The sequence below is a fragment of the Mauremys mutica genome, chromosome 1 (assembly GCF_020497125.1).
Source record: "Mauremys mutica isolate MM-2020 ecotype Southern chromosome 1, ASM2049712v1, whole genome shotgun sequence".
Taxonomy (NCBI): domain Eukaryota; kingdom Metazoa; phylum Chordata; order Testudines; family Geoemydidae; genus Mauremys; species Mauremys mutica.
Window position 1 is genome coordinate 221,404,886 of NC_059072.1, and position 17,689 is coordinate 221,422,574.

General features: G+C 42.8%; 1 protein-coding gene across 1 annotated transcript in view; it reads right to left on the reverse strand.

Annotated features, from left to right (window-relative positions):
* PDK3 (pyruvate dehydrogenase kinase 3) overlaps positions 1 to 17,689 on the reverse strand; it is a 79,323-nt gene that overhangs the window by 38,410 nt on the left and 23,224 nt on the right. Inside the window, exon 2 of the mRNA XM_045006724.1 lies at positions 13,885 to 14,026. Coding sequence (XP_044862659.1) covers positions 13,885 to 14,026 — 142 coding nt within the window. The remainder of the gene's footprint in view (positions 1 to 13,884; positions 14,027 to 17,689) is intronic.

Genomic DNA, 17,689 nt, shown 5'->3' on the forward strand with positions numbered 1-17,689 from the left:
TGCTTGCTTGCATCCAAAGAAGTGGGTATTCACCCACGAAAGCTCATGCTGCAAAACGTCTGTTAGTCTATAAGGTGCCACAGGAACCTATGTTAAGGCAAACTTATTATAAGCCCTAAAAATAATTTAAATACCAAAAATAATATTAAGCAGTACACGTGTTGGCTGCCAAGTTTTAAAGAAAGTCAAACCATTAAAATGGTTGAAGTCACTGGCTAAAGCACCTGAAATAGGAGGTCTTGGCAATATGCATCAGAGCCCAGATTGCAGGTATCCGTGGCAACTGTGATAGTAAGGAAGATAAAAGCTCTCCTACCAAGGAAGCTGCTGGAACACTCAAGTCTCCTTTGAAGACTGTTTCCACTGGTGTGCAGTAATGCACCACAGAGTGCTGCAAAGATCTCATATTCAGATGAGCAAAGAGTGTGACACAGGTCATGAGGAGACTATCAGGCCCAGCAGTCTTAGGACAAGTTGTGTAGTTGTTCCAAGATTTGCCAAGGAGTCTTGAATTTTCAAAAAAAAAAACAACAACCCATCTCTCTTCTGGAAGAAAGTCTCTGGCCCAAATGGAGTCCAGGACAGCTCCGATGAAAGTAATCCTTTGCACAGGTTGAAGTGAGGACTTTCTCAAGACTGGAAGAATATGTAAATGTATAGGATCTGAGGAGACTCCTGTTAAGAGTTGACCCTTCGGAGTCAGTCATCCAGATATGTCGGCAAATATTCCTGAGTGTCTGAAGTGAGCAGCAACCACCACAAGCCAAAAGGAAGGACTCACTTGGTAGTGTCTCGTCCTCACACAAAGAATCTCAAGTATTTGATGTGAGTGATTTCCAAATGACAGTGGATAACTTTTAAACCAAGAGAGTCATACTAATCTCCTGGAGATAATGAAGGGATAACAAATGACCATCCTTAACATGAATGTACCTGTTGAGGTTTTTGAGATCCAGGATCAGTCTCAGAGTGCCCCTTTTCTTCGTGATTAGAAAACAGTAGAAAATATGGCCCTGAGACTAGAGTGCCAAAAATGTGTTTCGAGTCCTGTGTCAAAAGACTTTGGAATAGAGGCTGGGCTCTCAGAACCATTGATGGGCCTGTCACAGTATCACACTGTGGAGACTGAGAAATCACTGATGAGCCTCAAGCCTCTTCCCCATCTAGCAGAGGAAGTGAAGACATAGGAAATCACACGCTAGGTTACCCACTGGGTCTCACCGAGACATAGAAAGGACTGGACATGGGTGCTTGTCTCAAGTACGATCACTGGACAAGAAGAGCACCTCTTGAAGCCCTTACATAGTCCCAGTGAGAGCTGAAGGTTCATAGCCTTCTCTTGTGCCATCTTATACATGTCTAAACTGTTTACAAAAAATAGTTAGACTATTTAGCTAGACTAAAGGAAAGGGTATTCCAGAAGAAAAGGTGTGTTCCTTGTGCTCTCTGCAGTTGTGGCAAAGAAACTGAGGTATACACCACCTTCAACACAGAGTAAGACAACATCACCACACTAGTGCAAAAACTCATGCACTCCCCAGAAAACACTACTCTTCAAATAATTCTGCAGCTCAATGGCAGGGGCGCTGTATCCGAGAAGTTGGAATCAGAGACCTCCAAAGTTATTTTTCTTAACCTCAAATCTAAGGCCTGGTCTACACTAAGGGGGGGGGGGGTGTCCAACTAAGGTACGGGACTTCAGCTACGCGAATAGCGTAGCTGAAGTCGAAGTACCTTAGTTCAGGCTACTCACCCGTCCAGACGCCGCGGGAACGAAGTCCGCGGCTCCCCTGTCGACTCCGCCACCGCCGTTTGCGGTGGTGGAGTTCCGGAGTCGACGGGAGCGCGTCCAGAGTTCGAACTATCGCGTCTAGATTAGACGCGATAGTTCGAACTCCGAGAAGTCGAACACCGCCCGTCGACCCGGCAGGTAAGTGTAGACCTACCCTGAGTTCTTCAACCTTTCTACACTAACCTTGTCAGACGGTTCAAAGCCCCATCTAACTAGCAAGTGGAGGGAAAAAAGTAACCCTAACTGAAACATATATCCAAGTCATCTGCAGCTGTTTCCCTAGCAGCTTGTAGCACCTTAATGCACAGAGTGAAAAATAAAGATTAAGAATGCAAACCTAGTCAGAGTGGATTTGGGGTTGTACTGAAACTTTGAACATCAGCTCAAGTCCTTGAATTGATGCCGTTCCATATTTTTCTTTTCTTTTATTTGAAGTTAGTTTTTCAATCTGCTTTCAGGCACATTTATTAAACATCTTTCTGCTTACCTAAGAGCAGTTTGAAAAACTATTAAACTTCAACAAAATAGAAAGGTATAAAACTGAACAAATTTACTTGAAATGGAGATGCACAATTCTGATAAATTAAGTATGTTTCATTATCCAAGTTATATTCTTCCCAATATGCTATAGCAGAAACTGCCTAGGCAAACAGAAAAATGGGCAGAAAAGCAATTCATTTCTATAGTATAATCTGTTGATATACAAGTTATTTCATTCCACGTTGCACTTTCCTTTGATCATGAACATGGAAAGACAGATTTGAGTAGCTGAATGTGGGAACAAGAACGGATTTACGCCTGGACAATGTCTGGCAACATTTTAGCAAAACATTACATATAGTGACTGTTACTGAGCAGGAGGAAGGAAAGCACTATCCAGTAGTGGTGTGCTGTACCACTATAAAATAGACACATACATTATAGGATTTGAACTTTCAAAAAATAACTAGCTGATTGGCATAATTTATAAACACAAAGTCAATTACAGTTTACAGTTCTGGATGAGTCACTGATCACAGCCTGTACAATCTTAAAATTTGTCTTCCCCTTGGCATTGAAGTGTTTGTGTTTTCCAACTGTCTTTAAAAAAAAATGGCAGCACAGGAATATTAAACATCTGCAGTGTTAGGGGTTTGTTTGTTTGTTAATAAAAGTAAATTCAATATGGCACACTTTCAGGTGAAAGCAGTGTAAGAAGTGGCCACACTATCGGCTCCTAAATTCTCTCTTTATTGTTTACTCTACATTTTCTTTACTGGTGCTAGGAGTATGTAGAAATAGAAAATGGTAGGCCAATGCCCCTGCTAAGGTTTTCCTTTAGAGACCATCTCTGTTGTACTCAAGCACTGAACAAATATATTACATCTTCACAGCAAGTCCTGTTAATATAGTCTCAGTGTGTGCTGTGAAAGACTTCTTCACAGCCATCCCCTAAATGGCCATGGCTTCTCCACTTGGGTCAAGGATCAAGGATTGTTTTTCCACAGAGGAAAAAAATTAATTAAAATTAGCATATGTTACTATATAGAAGACGAGTACTTATTCTCAAAATGTGTTACCTATTTAAAATAGGCTCAGTTAAAATAGGCATTTTGAAAATGACTGTGTAGGGCTTTCTGCAAATGTTTATAAATTTGTCACCTTCAAGACTCCTAACAGCACTGGCTCCATCTGTTTGCTTTCCCTACCACTCCGTTAAACCAACGATGCTAGACTCTACTATCCATTGTCCATTTTTCACACCTTCACGCTTGCTTCCATACTGCACCTTACGCTTTATATGCCCTCTGAAAATTTGCCTATAAAGACCCACTTCTCCCAGGAAGCTAGGAAACTGCCCACCTATACTGGCTGTATTAGGGGCCAGTGAGGATTACTGGTAATTAGTCATATTTAAAAAAATAAAAATAATTTGGAACCATCAAAATGTAAACAGGTCTATGTAACTCTAATCTTATTACCATAACTCTGATCCTCTTTTTCCTTCCCCTCCAATTTCTTTAACACAGACTTATGCCTTATCTTTACTTAGATTATATACTCTTTGGTATGGAGTTAGTGTCTCTTGTTTGGGCTACCTTCATGACAGTGGGGCTCCGGGGCACTACTGTAATACAAATAAATAATTTAAATTACCATTAACTATTGCAGCACTGATTGGCAGACTTGTTGCAAATGAATAACGCATCACATGACTGACTCTGTTCATTTATTTTGTCAAATGTTGTTTAGTTTTACTTGTTTGATAAAACCTGGCAGCATACAAATAAATACAGTATCGTATCTTTCATAAAAATAGTAAGATTTTAGAATTACAACATCTGCTGACAAATTTTGCTGAAGTAAGAAAAGACTATGGTTTGGGGAGGGGAGTTGGCATTTTATAAAGTGCACCATTTAGCTAAATGTGATTAGTAAAACTCTGCTGTATAAAATTCAGAAACATCTTTGAATAATGCTTATAAACAAACAGTTACTCACCTTCTCATAACTGTTGTTCTTTGAGATATGCTGCATACATCCATTCCACCATAGGCTGTGCGTCTTGTGCACCAGTGCCTAAGTTTTCCCTAGCGGTACACCTAGGGGCAGCCATGCCTATGCTTTGGCTTCCCTCATGATCCAAGACAAAGGTATAGAACACCGTTTCCCAAACTTGGGACGCCGCTTGTTTAGGAAAAGCCCCTGGTGGGCCGGGCTGGTTTGTTTACCTGCCACGTCCACAGGTCCGGCCGATCACGGCTCCCACTGGCTGCGGTTTGCCGCTACAGGCCAATGGGAGCTGCTGAAAACGGCGCGGGCCGAGGGACGTACTGACCGCCGCTTCCCGCAGCCTGTGGCTGACTGGAAAAGTGACTGAAGAGGCAGAAGGTGGAGACCTTCTTCTTTGTGATCTTTGTTTTCATCTAGAATGGTCAGGTTGTCTGTAGGGATAGCCTGAGCTGGAAATGAGGATGGTGAGCATTGCCCTGCTAAACCCAGGACTGTGAGTTCAATCCTTGAGGGGGCCACTAGGGATCTGGGGCAAAATCAGTACTTGGTCCTGCAAGTGAAGGCAGGGGGCGGGACTCGATGACCTTTCAAGGTCCCTTCCAGTTCTATGAGATAGGTGCCTCTCCATATATTAAATATTAAAAAAAATTGTCCTCTTTGTGGCCAGTGTGCATAGGCCTAGGGACTTTAAGGGTATGTCTACATAGCAATTAAACACTTGTGGCTGGCCTGTGTCAGCTGACTAAGACTCAGACTGCAGGGCAGTAAAACTGTGGTGCAGACATTTGGGCTTGTGCTGGAGCCCAGGCTCTGGGACCCTCTGGTACTTCTGCAGGAATCCCCGAAAACCACAACCACAAGGAACTGTGCAGTTACTGATGTCACCATGACCTTCGCTGCAGAATCTGCGGTATCTAAGGAAGGCTGCAAAGTACATCAAGAAACCAAACACCTTTCCACCAAGAGGCACTAAAACTCTTCTTTGGAGTCATCAGGCAATTTATTTACAAATCTAGACACTGCCTCCGAATTTGAATAGTCATACCGAGCCAAGAGGGGCTGGTAGTTGGCAATGTGAAGTTGTAACCCTGCAGTCAAATAAATCTCTCTCCCCAAAAGCTCAAGCTTTTTTACATACTTTTCTTTTGGGGTAGCCTTAGGTCTACCTTGACAATGTCCTTCATTCACTGCAGCCACAACCAGTGAACCTGGGATAGTGTGAATAAAAATCTGTTCCAACCACTGGGATGGAACCTGGTATTTGCGCTCTATGAGCTTAGCCATTGGTGGAATAGATGAGTGGGTTTGCCAGAGTGACCTGGTTAACTGCATTATCACCTCACTCATAGGAAGGGCTACTTTCCCTGCAATAGCCGGGTACAATATGTCTGTAAGCTTATGCAGATCTTCCTCCATCATCTCCATCTAAATACCAAGATCTACAGCCACTCTTTTCAGGATCTCTTGGTAGCTTTATAAGTCATCTGGTACAATGGAGGAAACTTCCAGTACCATAATCTCATCCAGTGACAAGGATAATGTAATCAGAGGAGACAAGGCAGAATTCTCATGAGGCTGATCTTGCACTACTGAGGCAGACAGCTGGTCCAAGGAAGGGTCCAGAAATTTGATATCCAGAAGCTGTTTGGTACTCAGTACTAGCAGTCTCTCAATACTGGGTAAGGAAGCCTCCCTTCTCATGGTCTGCTTCTATGAGAAAGAGGAGATATCCATCTCAATGCTAGAGAGGCATCACCACAGGCACCCAATATGGCCAATGAGGGAGCTGATACGGCATCAGAGACCAGTTGTGCCTAGACCAGGTTTACCAATCCTTCAGTCTGCTCATGTCAGAATACCTTCTGTGAAAGTGGGAATGGGTTCTGGAGGAAACCCTGGACTCTCTGAAGTAGGAGACATGGACCTACTTTGGACTCCAACAGGGAGTAACAGTACTCCCAAGGCCAAGATGGTGCGGTATCAGGAGACATCCTCTGATACTGGGATTGGAATCTATGTTAAGACTGTAATACCAGGGGTAGCATCAAAGGCTTCCTGGCTATTGGTACTGCGTGTTGAGGTGAAGCAGGTACTAGGAGCGTAGACACTGTCAATGAAAAAATCATTGAGGATGGTACCAGTCTTGAGACTGCATCAGTACCGAAGACTGCGCAAATTGTGACAGTTCTGGCAGAGGACCTTTGCCTTGAATCAGCAGTGAGAGTGGTACCAAAAGGCACAGCAAATCCTTCACGGCCACACAGATCTCTGGTATTGTCAGCACTGAAATGGATAGTAGTCATTGCTGCTTATACTGGGACAATCTACTGTCATTACCAATGAAACAGCCAGTCTTGACAGTCCTGGGGCAGGCACTGGTGTCAACAAGTCAGTCTTGTGAGAGCCACAGTGGGTCAATACTGGAGAGCAGTGAGCCTAGGGACATGCTCTACCTTGAATAATGGAGTGGCCTTCCACTGCCGAGGAGTCCCAGCACTGAGGACTTTGAAGAAGCTGATTCCATCTTCTTCTTAAGCTTCAGACAGGAGTGGTCCACGCTCTTATGCTTTCTAGAGGACAGCCCCAGCGGAGGGGATCTCCTATGATTTCTGTCTGTTGACAGGGCTGGGGGGGCATGACTAGATGGAGTGGTTAAAGAGCTCCCATGACCCAAATGAGTGGGTTCTGATGCTGGGCAAAGAGCACCCTCTATGAGGCTGTATCTAAAAGATTAGATCTCTCTCTGCTTCTTTGTTCTGTATTTGAAGCAGTGGCAGATCAGACACCTGTAGTACTCAAGTAACCTCACCCAAGTACTTTGAGCAATGAGAGTTCAGGTCACTAATGGGCATCGCCTTATGACAGGGAGAGCAGGGCTTTTTACTAGAACACCTTGGCACAAGCTCTTCGAGTACCTGATGAGGCCCAGAAAGACCTACATAAAGAAAGTAAAATAAAGGTTTAAAAACCAAGAATAAAAGGAATAAAGAAAGAAAACCACCAAGAGAGGCAATAGCAAGTATCCCTAGTAAAAGTTAACTATAAAAAATATTTGAAATAGGTATTCACCCATGAAAGCTTATGCTCCAATACATCTGTTAGTCAATAAGGTGCCACAGGACTCTCTGTTGCTTTTTATAAAAAATATTGATCACAGAGGAATGCTTTTTGACTGTAAAGTACTGAAATTCTCTGACCACTGATCATGGATGGTAAGAAAGAACTGAGGGATAGGCAGGGTGGCTCCACTCTTTATACCAGGGGTGGCCAAACTTACTGACTCTCCGAATCGCATATGACAATCTTCAGAAGTTTGAGAGCTGGGGCAGGCCTGCCGGGGCTTGGGGTTTCAGGCCCACAGGAGGCACCTGACAGGGCTCTGGGCTTCAGCCCTGTGTGGAAAGGGATCTCGGGACTTCAGCTCCGTGGGAGGCGCCTGCCAGGACTCAGGACTTCAGCCCTGCGTGGATGGGGTCTTGGGATTTCAGGCTCACAGGAGGTACCTGCCACGGCTTCAGGCTTCAACCCTGTGAGAAGTGCCTGCCTGGGCTCAGGGCTTCAGCCCTGTTCCTGATGAAGCACTGAGCCCCAGAAGGCATGCGCTACAGTGCTGAAGCCCTGAGCCCTCCCTCTCTGCTGGGCAGAAGACAGAGGCGACGGGGGGAGGGGAGTCATAGGGGGTAACGTGCCATCTGAGAGTTTTGCCAGGGTTTGATGGCCCCACTCTGTCACAAGGTGCTGCTGGGTCCCCTCCTTCCTGCATGGCAGCTGCTGAAGCCGGCAAGCTGGGAGCTGTGGCCAAGCGGGGGAGAGAGTGGCAAACAGATAGGAGCTGCAGGGAGAGCTGTGGCTTTTGCTGCTACCTCTCCTTATGGAGCTAAAGCACTGGCTCTCCACATGGAGCTAACATCTGGGAGCTGCAGGGAGGAGTCACTGAGGATAAGACCGGGGGTATCTTGAGGGGGCATGACTCAAGCTGTTGGGGGGGGAGGGGAGATAATCTTTAAATTGTGCCCCCCCCCCCAGCATGCATCAGTTGTCTCTAGCAGAAGCCCCTAGCTCCACCACCCCACCACAGGGCAGAAACCCTGGGCTCCCCACATTCCCCTAGTAGACGGAGAATGGGGGCAGGAGGTTTGGGGGGGGGCTCCACAAGCTGCACTTTAACAGTAAAAATGCCGCAGTTTAGCCATCTTTATACCCTCAGCTTAAAGCATGAGGGAAGCCAAGGCTCAGGTGTGGCTGCCCCAGTACTGATGCATGAGACACACACACACTTACGGTGGAACAGACATATGGATTCACTTGAAGAAACTTGGCTTAAAATACCAAATCATTAAAGATGTTGACAAGCATGCTTGAAGCTGCAACCACCACCGCTGTAATTTTACATGCAGTTCTCCTATCGGCAGCCAGCAAAATACATGCATCCTTGCCCTTTGGGAATGCCTTACTTTTAAAAGCAAATGAAATGTGATGTTTCTCATTTATATTAATTCAGTATACACAAAAGTCTAGTACTTCTTATGACGTTATCTGATTAAAATATGACCACACAGATCATTGTTGCAACCACTGTTATATATCTGCAACAAAACTTGTGCAAAATGTGGCATGTACGATGTCTATGGAAAGGTTAGAATTTTCTGAATATGATTATGCTATTTGTATGCATGTATCATTTTTATATTTAAAGTTTGAGTATTTGCTCTATACCTGTATTTCTAACGTATTTGCTTCTGGGAAACACCCACAAGATGTATAGCCAGCACATTTTAAAGGAACTATTCAAATTAAGTGTCTCATCAGGAAACACTTAACTGACATTGGACCATGGGAGACGCCCATCTACACTGAATGGACTGTCCTGCAAACATACTGTCTGGAGCATAGGTAATGGCTTCCTGCAATGACTAGGGTATGTCTTCACTAGCAACGTTAAAGTGCTGCCGCAGCAGTGCTTTAACGTGGCTGTGTAGTTGCAGCACCAGCGCTGGGAGAGCTGTCTCCCAGAGCTGTAAAAAAACAAAACAAAATAAAAAAAACACCCCACAAAGGGAGTAGCTCCCAGCGCTGGTCTACACTGCCACTTTACAGCACTGAAACTTGCAGCGCTCGGGGGGGTGTTTTTTCACACCCCTAAGCAAGAAAGTTGCAGCACTGTAAAGTGGCAGTGTAGACAAGGCCTAAGCAAAATCGGGCATGCACAGGTGACTTGCCCATGTGACTCCAAAAAAGTCTGATGGGGAACTACATCTTACCATCCGTAATTTTCCACTAGCTGTGCTGAGGGCTTTGTTTGAAACAATGGGTTTCCCTCTACATGGCAGAAGATATAAAAGGCCCCGGGAACCTGTCCATTTTGCCTCTTTCCTGCTTAAACCTCTAGACTATGGACTAACCAATGGACTGAGGACCTTCCAATGATTTGGAAGCAGCCAGAGACTTCACTTACGCCAGCAGTTTATTCCATCACTGCTACAAGCCTGAACCGAGAACTTTGCATTTATTGTATGTATTTGATTCCTTTAACCAATTTTAACTCTCACCTTTTGTTCTTCCTTTTTATAAATAAACCTTTCGATTCTAGATACTAAAGGATTGGCAACAGTGTGATTTTGGGGTGAGATCTGAGCTGTATATTGACCTGGGTGTGTGGCTGGTCCTTTGGGATCAGAAGAACCTGTTATTTGATGAAACTGGTTTTAAAGAACCACTCATCTTCAAATCTAGTGTTTTTGGCAGTGATTTAAGGACTGGGATATCTCAGGAAACTGCTTTTATGACTTCCTGTTAGCCAGTGTGGTCAAACAGAAGTTTACTTTTGCTGCGCGTTTGGTATATCTTATGGGAGATATAACCCAAAACTGGAGGTTATCTGCCCTATTTCTCAGCAGTTTGTCCTGAATTTGGTATTCTCAGTTGTGTCCCACAAAGGCATGGTTACACTTGTGAAAAATTCACAAGTTGATGGATTTATGACGATTTGAAAGTATTAGACAATATTTAAAATATGACATTTAGGAGGTGATTAATTTCAGGTATAATAAATTTTGTCCAAGATTCTTCATCAATAAATTTAAGTGACCTGTTAAAACGCTTGAATTTCAGAAGGAAAAAAAAAAAGATTTATTCTTCTAACATTAATGAGTTAGTAAATTTGGCCTTATACAAGTAAATATTTTTCTTTTTAAATAACATCTGATTGCCAAAACAAAATATTTGAGAGAGAAACATAACATCATTTGAGGAAATACAAAAATCCATATCTTTTAACAACTCTTTAGAGTCAACATTTATATGACATGGAAATACAACACTGAAAATATTTGTTGCAATTTCTCACAATCAAATATTATCTGTTAAAAGTCCAAAACCACATGTATTTCTATTTTCTCAAAAAAAGCCGATTTCACACATCGTGTTATTAAACAGAAGATCAAGAATTTAATCTTCCTAAAATGAACCCATTACAATAACAAACAAACATAATACATTCCTCTAATCATGGACTTCAAATGTCATTTCCTGAACCATTACAAAAACTCCATCTGTGAGGTTATCAGTTAGACCTCTGCGCCATCTTGAAGACATTGGTGATTCATTAATATCCTGACAATAAAAGACAGTTACCTACTTTTTCATACGTGTTGTTCTTCAAGATGTGTTGCTCCGACTTGGGTGCCGGCTGTGCCGGGGGCAGCTTGTCTGATGTGGCCTGGGAGGAACAGTGGGAGTACAGAACTGGTACAACAGGTACACCCCACGGGTTCCAGTACTGCCACTGAACAGGCCATTGCCCCTACCTCCACACCACTGCCGGAGGAGCCATGCTGGTCTCGCGGGCTGGTGGCGATTCGTCTTTTATAGGTGAGGTGCTGAACTCCCCTTCAGACTTGGACCATGGCCCTTCTGGTGACCAGGGCAGAGCCATAGATGCCTGAGTCTGCTGACTGACCCTCGTCGGTGATGAGTAAGGAGAGAGTCAGGACCGGTGCCTGCCCAAGGAGTGGTACCGGGGAGCCGGAGACCGGTGCCGCAACCAGGAACAATCCCGCACCGGGAGCGATCCATGCCTGGGAGACTGCCTAGGCAATGGGGATCTGCGCCACTGCAAACTCTGGCAGGAGGTCTGACGGTACCATGGGTATGGGGATCGGCATCGCGACTCAGATGTCCCGTGCCTTGGAGGTGGAGACCTTTGTGTCAGGGACCTATGTCTTCTAACTAGGGACTGAGGCTGCAGTGCTGGGGTCCAAGGCCACGGCAGTGGGGACCGTCACCTGCGGCGTTGGGATCAGGGATGCTCCGCTGCTTTAGGGGGCAGTCCCATAACCGTCTTGCTCGTAGATACTGGGGGCCTTGGTTGGGTCCATCCCCTGGCTTGAGGTCTGCTGTGCCGGTCAGCCTGCTTGCTCTTTGGCCACTGGGCCCACTTCGGACACAGATGACCCTACTAGGGGCCAGGACCCACTGCCGCTCCCAGGAGTCAGAGGTGAGTCCCTGGCTGGACTAGGGGGTCTGACCGCAGCGGTACTCCCGAGCAGCTCTGGGGCGGGCACATGGCCTGACACAGGTCCTTTGTCCAAAGCCCCCTTTTCCTCTGGTGCTGGAGGGTCCGTCGACTTCTTCTTAGGCACCAGGGAGGGGGAACGGTGCCGGGAGGGTTCCGTTGCCGGTGATGCGCTGCGCACCAATGCCAAGGTTCCGGGTGTGGAGTCCAATCAAGAGGGCTCCAAGGTCTGACGAAGCGCAGCCTCTATGAGGAGAGCACTCAAGTGGATATCCTGCTCCTTCTGAGTTCAAGGGCGAAAGTCTTTGCAGATCCTGCATTTATCCTGTCTGTGGGACTCCCCAAACACTTTAAACAGCTCTCATGGGGGTCACTAATGGCAAATGGCCGGCTGCACGATGAACATGGCTTAAAGCCTGGAGAACAGGGCATGCCCAGCTCCAAGGCATAGTCCCAGCCTGGACTCTAACACTTAGGTACTTAGTTAGATCTTTAAGTTAACAACTAACAACAAAGGAGACAGAACAATGGACTGTAAGAACCGCTAACGCTCCTGCAATGCGGTAAGAAGGAACTGAAAGGCTGTAGGGTCAGCAGGGCCTAATATACTAGCACATGAGCACAGCACTCAAGAAGGCACTACAGCCGATCCTATGGGTAACACTAAGGCAAAAATCTCTGATGACTGTGCATGTGGCCGTGCACACACCTAGAATGGAATCGACATGAGCAAGTACTCCAGGAAGAACTAACTATACACATTTCAGAGTAACATCCGTGTTAGTCTATCTGCAAAAAGAACAGAAGTACTTTGTTAGTCTCTAAGGTACCACAAGTATTCCTGTTCTTTATACACATTTGCAGCTCACAATATAGAGAGGCACTGATAGCTCAGTTTAAAGCAAGATCTTAACTTGAGATGCAAATATTCCTAACTTCCATAGCTCTACTGTATTTTTCACACATGAATTCACTTTCACATTTCATGTATTTGGCATAGACTTACTGATTTTTAGGTAATGAAGTTTGAAATGGTCTGTAAGAAAACAGCTGGGATTGCATGATATCTTTACATGAATAAGACAAGTTTAAACCAGATATTGCACAAAATCTAACACTAATTTATATTTTTTAGGTCTGAAGTTTGAGATATGACCAAACATTAAATAATTAACCTATTACTTTACCACCTGAAAAGATTAATGTTATTGAATTCCCATCAAGTTAAGATGCAACTTATGAATACAAAAATTGTGGCCAAATTCACTCGAGAAATTCCACAGAGTATACAAAAGGTATTTTTACATAAATTTTGTGGATTTATTCTTCTCAAACATGAACAGCATGAAGAGTTGTGCCTCATGGCAGAACTTGTTCAGAGCCCAATGAATGCAACCAAGGAAGAAGTTTACAGACCTTTGCTCAACTTACAAGTAGAGATAAATGGCATTGAGTAGATGCCAGAATTTGGTATTAACACTAATTCAAATCAGCTGAGAAGATAGGATGAATAGTTTGTCTCAGGCCAACTGGACAAACTACAGAGTTTTGGAGTTCCAAGAGACCAACAGAATTAAAGCTTTAAAAACACAAGCTATGAGAACAGGAAAAGCTTAAATCAGTTTTCAAATTTTTTGATGAGGGGATAGCTGGAGAAAGAAGAAACTTTTTAAATGTGCAGGGACCTATTCTGATGAGAGAATCCATGATAGCTACAATTAAATTAGGTTGATGTTTAGTCTTCCCTTTAAAAAGAAGCAGGCCTTGTAGCAGCTACTGATTTAGAACTCTAAAATCTTCCACTGAAATCACTCATGCACAGAATTTCTGGGCTCCTACTCAAAAAAACAATTGATGGAGTCCCCATTCTATCTCTGAAAATTGTATCAGAGTATTTGTTTAGTATCAAACAGCAGAAAATGAGGCCTCATTTGTATATGTATAATAGTTCAACGGGGAAAAATGTTATAAAAATAAATTATTCAAATTAGAGAACTGGATAATATTCATTTTCATATGTAAAACTTTTAAATACATTTACAGTGGCAGAAATATACTGATTTCTTAATCCATTCTCCATACTTACCAACTCTGAACTAGTGCAACTGAAGGCCTGTTTAGCAAGTTATCAGGCAGCAAATTGACTTCTCTCATGGTATTAGCTAGCCGCACAGGAAGTTCTTTCCGTAGGAACATATATGATGTTTTCTCACATGCATTATCACGTCCTGTTAGAAAAAATAAAGAATTCTATTGAAATAGACTACGGTATAGAATTTGCAGCTCTAGAATGAAATAAAATGTTGCTGTTAGAAAACAAAGATCAAGTAAAGTACCCTAAGTCTGGTCCCCCTTTGATCCCTCCAGTTCCCTTCTCACTCTTCAGGATACTACATTTATCTTTACCTCTCTAGCTCCTTCCCCATGTCCATCTGTCAGTACCCCTTTCAAGCCCCTTTCCTTCATTTCATATCTTCAGGTTGCACCTGCCTTAAAAGGTCCTGCCCCCAATTCATTCTTCCAAGCTCTACCCAATCACAGTTTGTCTCTAGTGCTCAAAACCTCTACCCCAGCCACACACACACACACACACACACACACACACACGGAAAAAAAAAGCTTACTACAAAAGAAAAATAATTTACAGTAATTTTCTCCAATACCAGGAGGCTTTTTTTTCCTATTGCTTTTGTTGTAGAAGCAATTCCATAGCAATTGTACTTCTACAATGCTCTTGTCTACAATGCTAGCACTTCTGTTCTAGAAAAGCTACTAATGTTATAGAATCATTTTTGATACAAGGATTTCTTAGATTCCCTTTTAAAATCAATATTAAATAAACTTGCCTATGCAGGATAAAATACCTACTAACTCTTTTCAGCACTATTACTACTTTATCAAGAGTTATAATCCCACATTTGGGATTGTGAAGAGACTGTATACAAAACTACTCAAGATAGTTAAGTCCCAGGCAGACTGCGAAGAACTACAAAAGGATCTCTCAAAACTGGGTGACTGGGCAACAAAATGGCAGAAGAAACTCAATGCTGATAAATTCAAAGTAATGCACATTGGAAAACATAATCCCAGATATACATATAAAATGATGGGGTCTAAATTAGCTGTTACCACTCAAGAAAGAGATCTTGGAGTCATTGTGGATAGTTCTCTGAAAACACCCACTCAATGTGCAGCACCAGTCAAAAAAGCAAACAGAATGCTGGGAATCATTAAGAAAGGGATACATAATAAGACAGAAAATATCATATTGTCTCTATATAAATCCATGGTACACCTTGAATACTGCGTGTAGATGTGGTCACCGCATCTCAAAAAAGATGTATTGGAATTGGAAAAAGTTCAGAAAAGGGCAACAAAAATTATTAGAGGTATGGAACGGCTTCCGTATTAAGAGAGATTAATAAGACTTGGACTTTTCAGATTGGAAAAGAGACGACTAAGGGGGGATATGATTGAGGTCTATAAAATCATGACTGTTCTGGAGAAAGTAAATAAGGAAGTGCTATTTACTCCTCATAACACAAGAACTAGGGATCACAAAATGAAATTAGTAAGCAGCAGGTTTAAAAAACAAACAAAAAGGAAGTATTTCTTCACACGATGCACAGTCAACCTGTGGAACTCTTTCCCAGAGGATGTTGTGAAACCCAAGACTGTAACAGGGTTCAAAAAAGAACTAGATAAATTCATGGAGGACAGGTCCACCAATGGCTATTAGCCAGAATGGGCAGAGATGGTGTCCCCAGCCTCTGTTTGCCAGAAGCTGGGAATGAGCTACAGGGAAGGGATCACTTGATGATTACCTGTTCTGTTCATTCCCTCTGGGGCACCTGGCATTGGCCACTGTCAGAAGACAGGATACTGGGCTAGATGGATCTTTGGTCTGACCCAGTATGGCCGTTCTTATTTTCTTAGGTATCAAAATTGAGACGTACAACATAATTTTTGTATATATATTCCATAAGTTTCCTTTGCCAAGTCTCACACTGATGACTTGGCAGATCCAAGGCTATCTTCTGTGTAGGTTTGTTCCACTGCTTGACATTTTGTCAGTACATAACAGAACCTCTTAAAACAAAAACTTTTTTTTATTCTCAACTAATACCTTTATCTACCTGCATACCATCTCCTATATTTTCTCTAACATAAAATATATAAGTTCTATAGATAACTAGTGACTCCAGTAACCTAACCAATTTATATGCTAGCTTTACTTTTACATTTCTCATATTTTATGCAAGCTGGAAAGTTTTGGTTGCCATTATACATAAAAATGTTGCCCATAATCAGAGTCCAATTAAACATTTCAAAACCTAAAACGAACACACATATACAATCAATACAAACATGAGGCCCGCTTCTTCCCTCAGCTACACAAGTGAAGGTCAATATCACTACTACTACTACTAATTGCAGTCATGAAAGCAGAACTGGGCTCCTTTTTACCAACCCTAATTTTGTAAATTCACATATACAGGGTGTTTCTAGAGAGGTGGTTAGAAAAAAAAATCTTAAATTGTAATATCATCTAGCAAATTTCATTGAGTAGAATCGCACAATGCCATTTTTATAATCCTTTTTAAACTATAAGCACTCTTTAAACTGTACATTAGGAGACTGAGTCTGCCTTTGTCCAGTTAAATTCTTGAACCTCTACAGTCCTGTAAAGTCAATTGTATTTAGTACCGGTATTAGCAGAAATATTGAAAAATTCTGGCAAGCTCAGTTGGAATAGTACTGTAAATATAGCAACTTTATGACTGTTAATATTTGCAATACCCAGGGTAAAAGATGCAGAAGGAAAACTAATTTCACAGCAGTGAATCTGTGGCAACAAGTTTCCTGGTTTAGCTCCATAGCTTAAAAATGTTTCATGATAAAAATATTCCTTTGAATCTCTCTTAGGGTGACCAGACAGCAAATGTGAAAAATCGGGACAGAGGTGGGGGGTAATAGGAGCCTATATAAGAAAAAGACGCAAACATCGGGACTATCCCTATAAAATCGGGACATCTGGTCACCCCAATCTCTCTTCATTTCTAAGGTGAATTTTTAAAACTGTCATTCTGCAAAACATTGCTTTGCAAACTATTTATATTCTGTGCTTCCGAAGTCAAAGTTTAGTTAACATTGCTACAAAAACTGCCTTTTGCATTCTAATAGCATTACTAAATAAGGAACGCAAAATAAAATTAGGCCCTGGTCCACCAAAAAAGTTGACGCTGTAGCTACTGGTCTACCAAATCTTTGTGCCATAACTGGAGAAACCTATGAGCACATTATTTGTGAATGGCAGCATTCTGTGCATCCTTTCCCCCATACCTACAATGGCAGTTGTGAACAGCCAGACTGTCATAACAGTATATGGCAACTTGGCTTCTGAGAGGGCTTTTCCAAGAATATTCAGCAGCCATCCAAAGAGGAGGCATAGTCAACATAGCTTGTTAACTTGTAAAGAGGTTGGAAGGGGGAGTGAGCTAACATGTTCTTTCTAGCTGTCATTTCTGTTCATCTAGTCAACTATAAAAGAGCAAGCAGAGGACAGCAGGGCTCAAGTATTTAAGGGGAGGAGAAGAAAAAAAGATTCTCCAGTAGTCAGATGAAACCAACAAGTCTTGTCAAGAAGCTTTCAATCCCCGCCCCCAAACATATCTCTCCTATGAATAGATTTTGTTGGGCATGGGGAGCAGGCAATTGTGAAGAGGACTGACTGAAAAAGAGTGACTGGCACAGCTAATTCATTTCAGGACAAGACATTTTCCAAGAATTGGATAATGTTATTCTGCCATTTTGCTAGAGTTAACTAAAGTTGATTTACCACTTCATTAGCGATTACAAGTAAGAATAGGGTGTGATGGGGTGTCCACCTC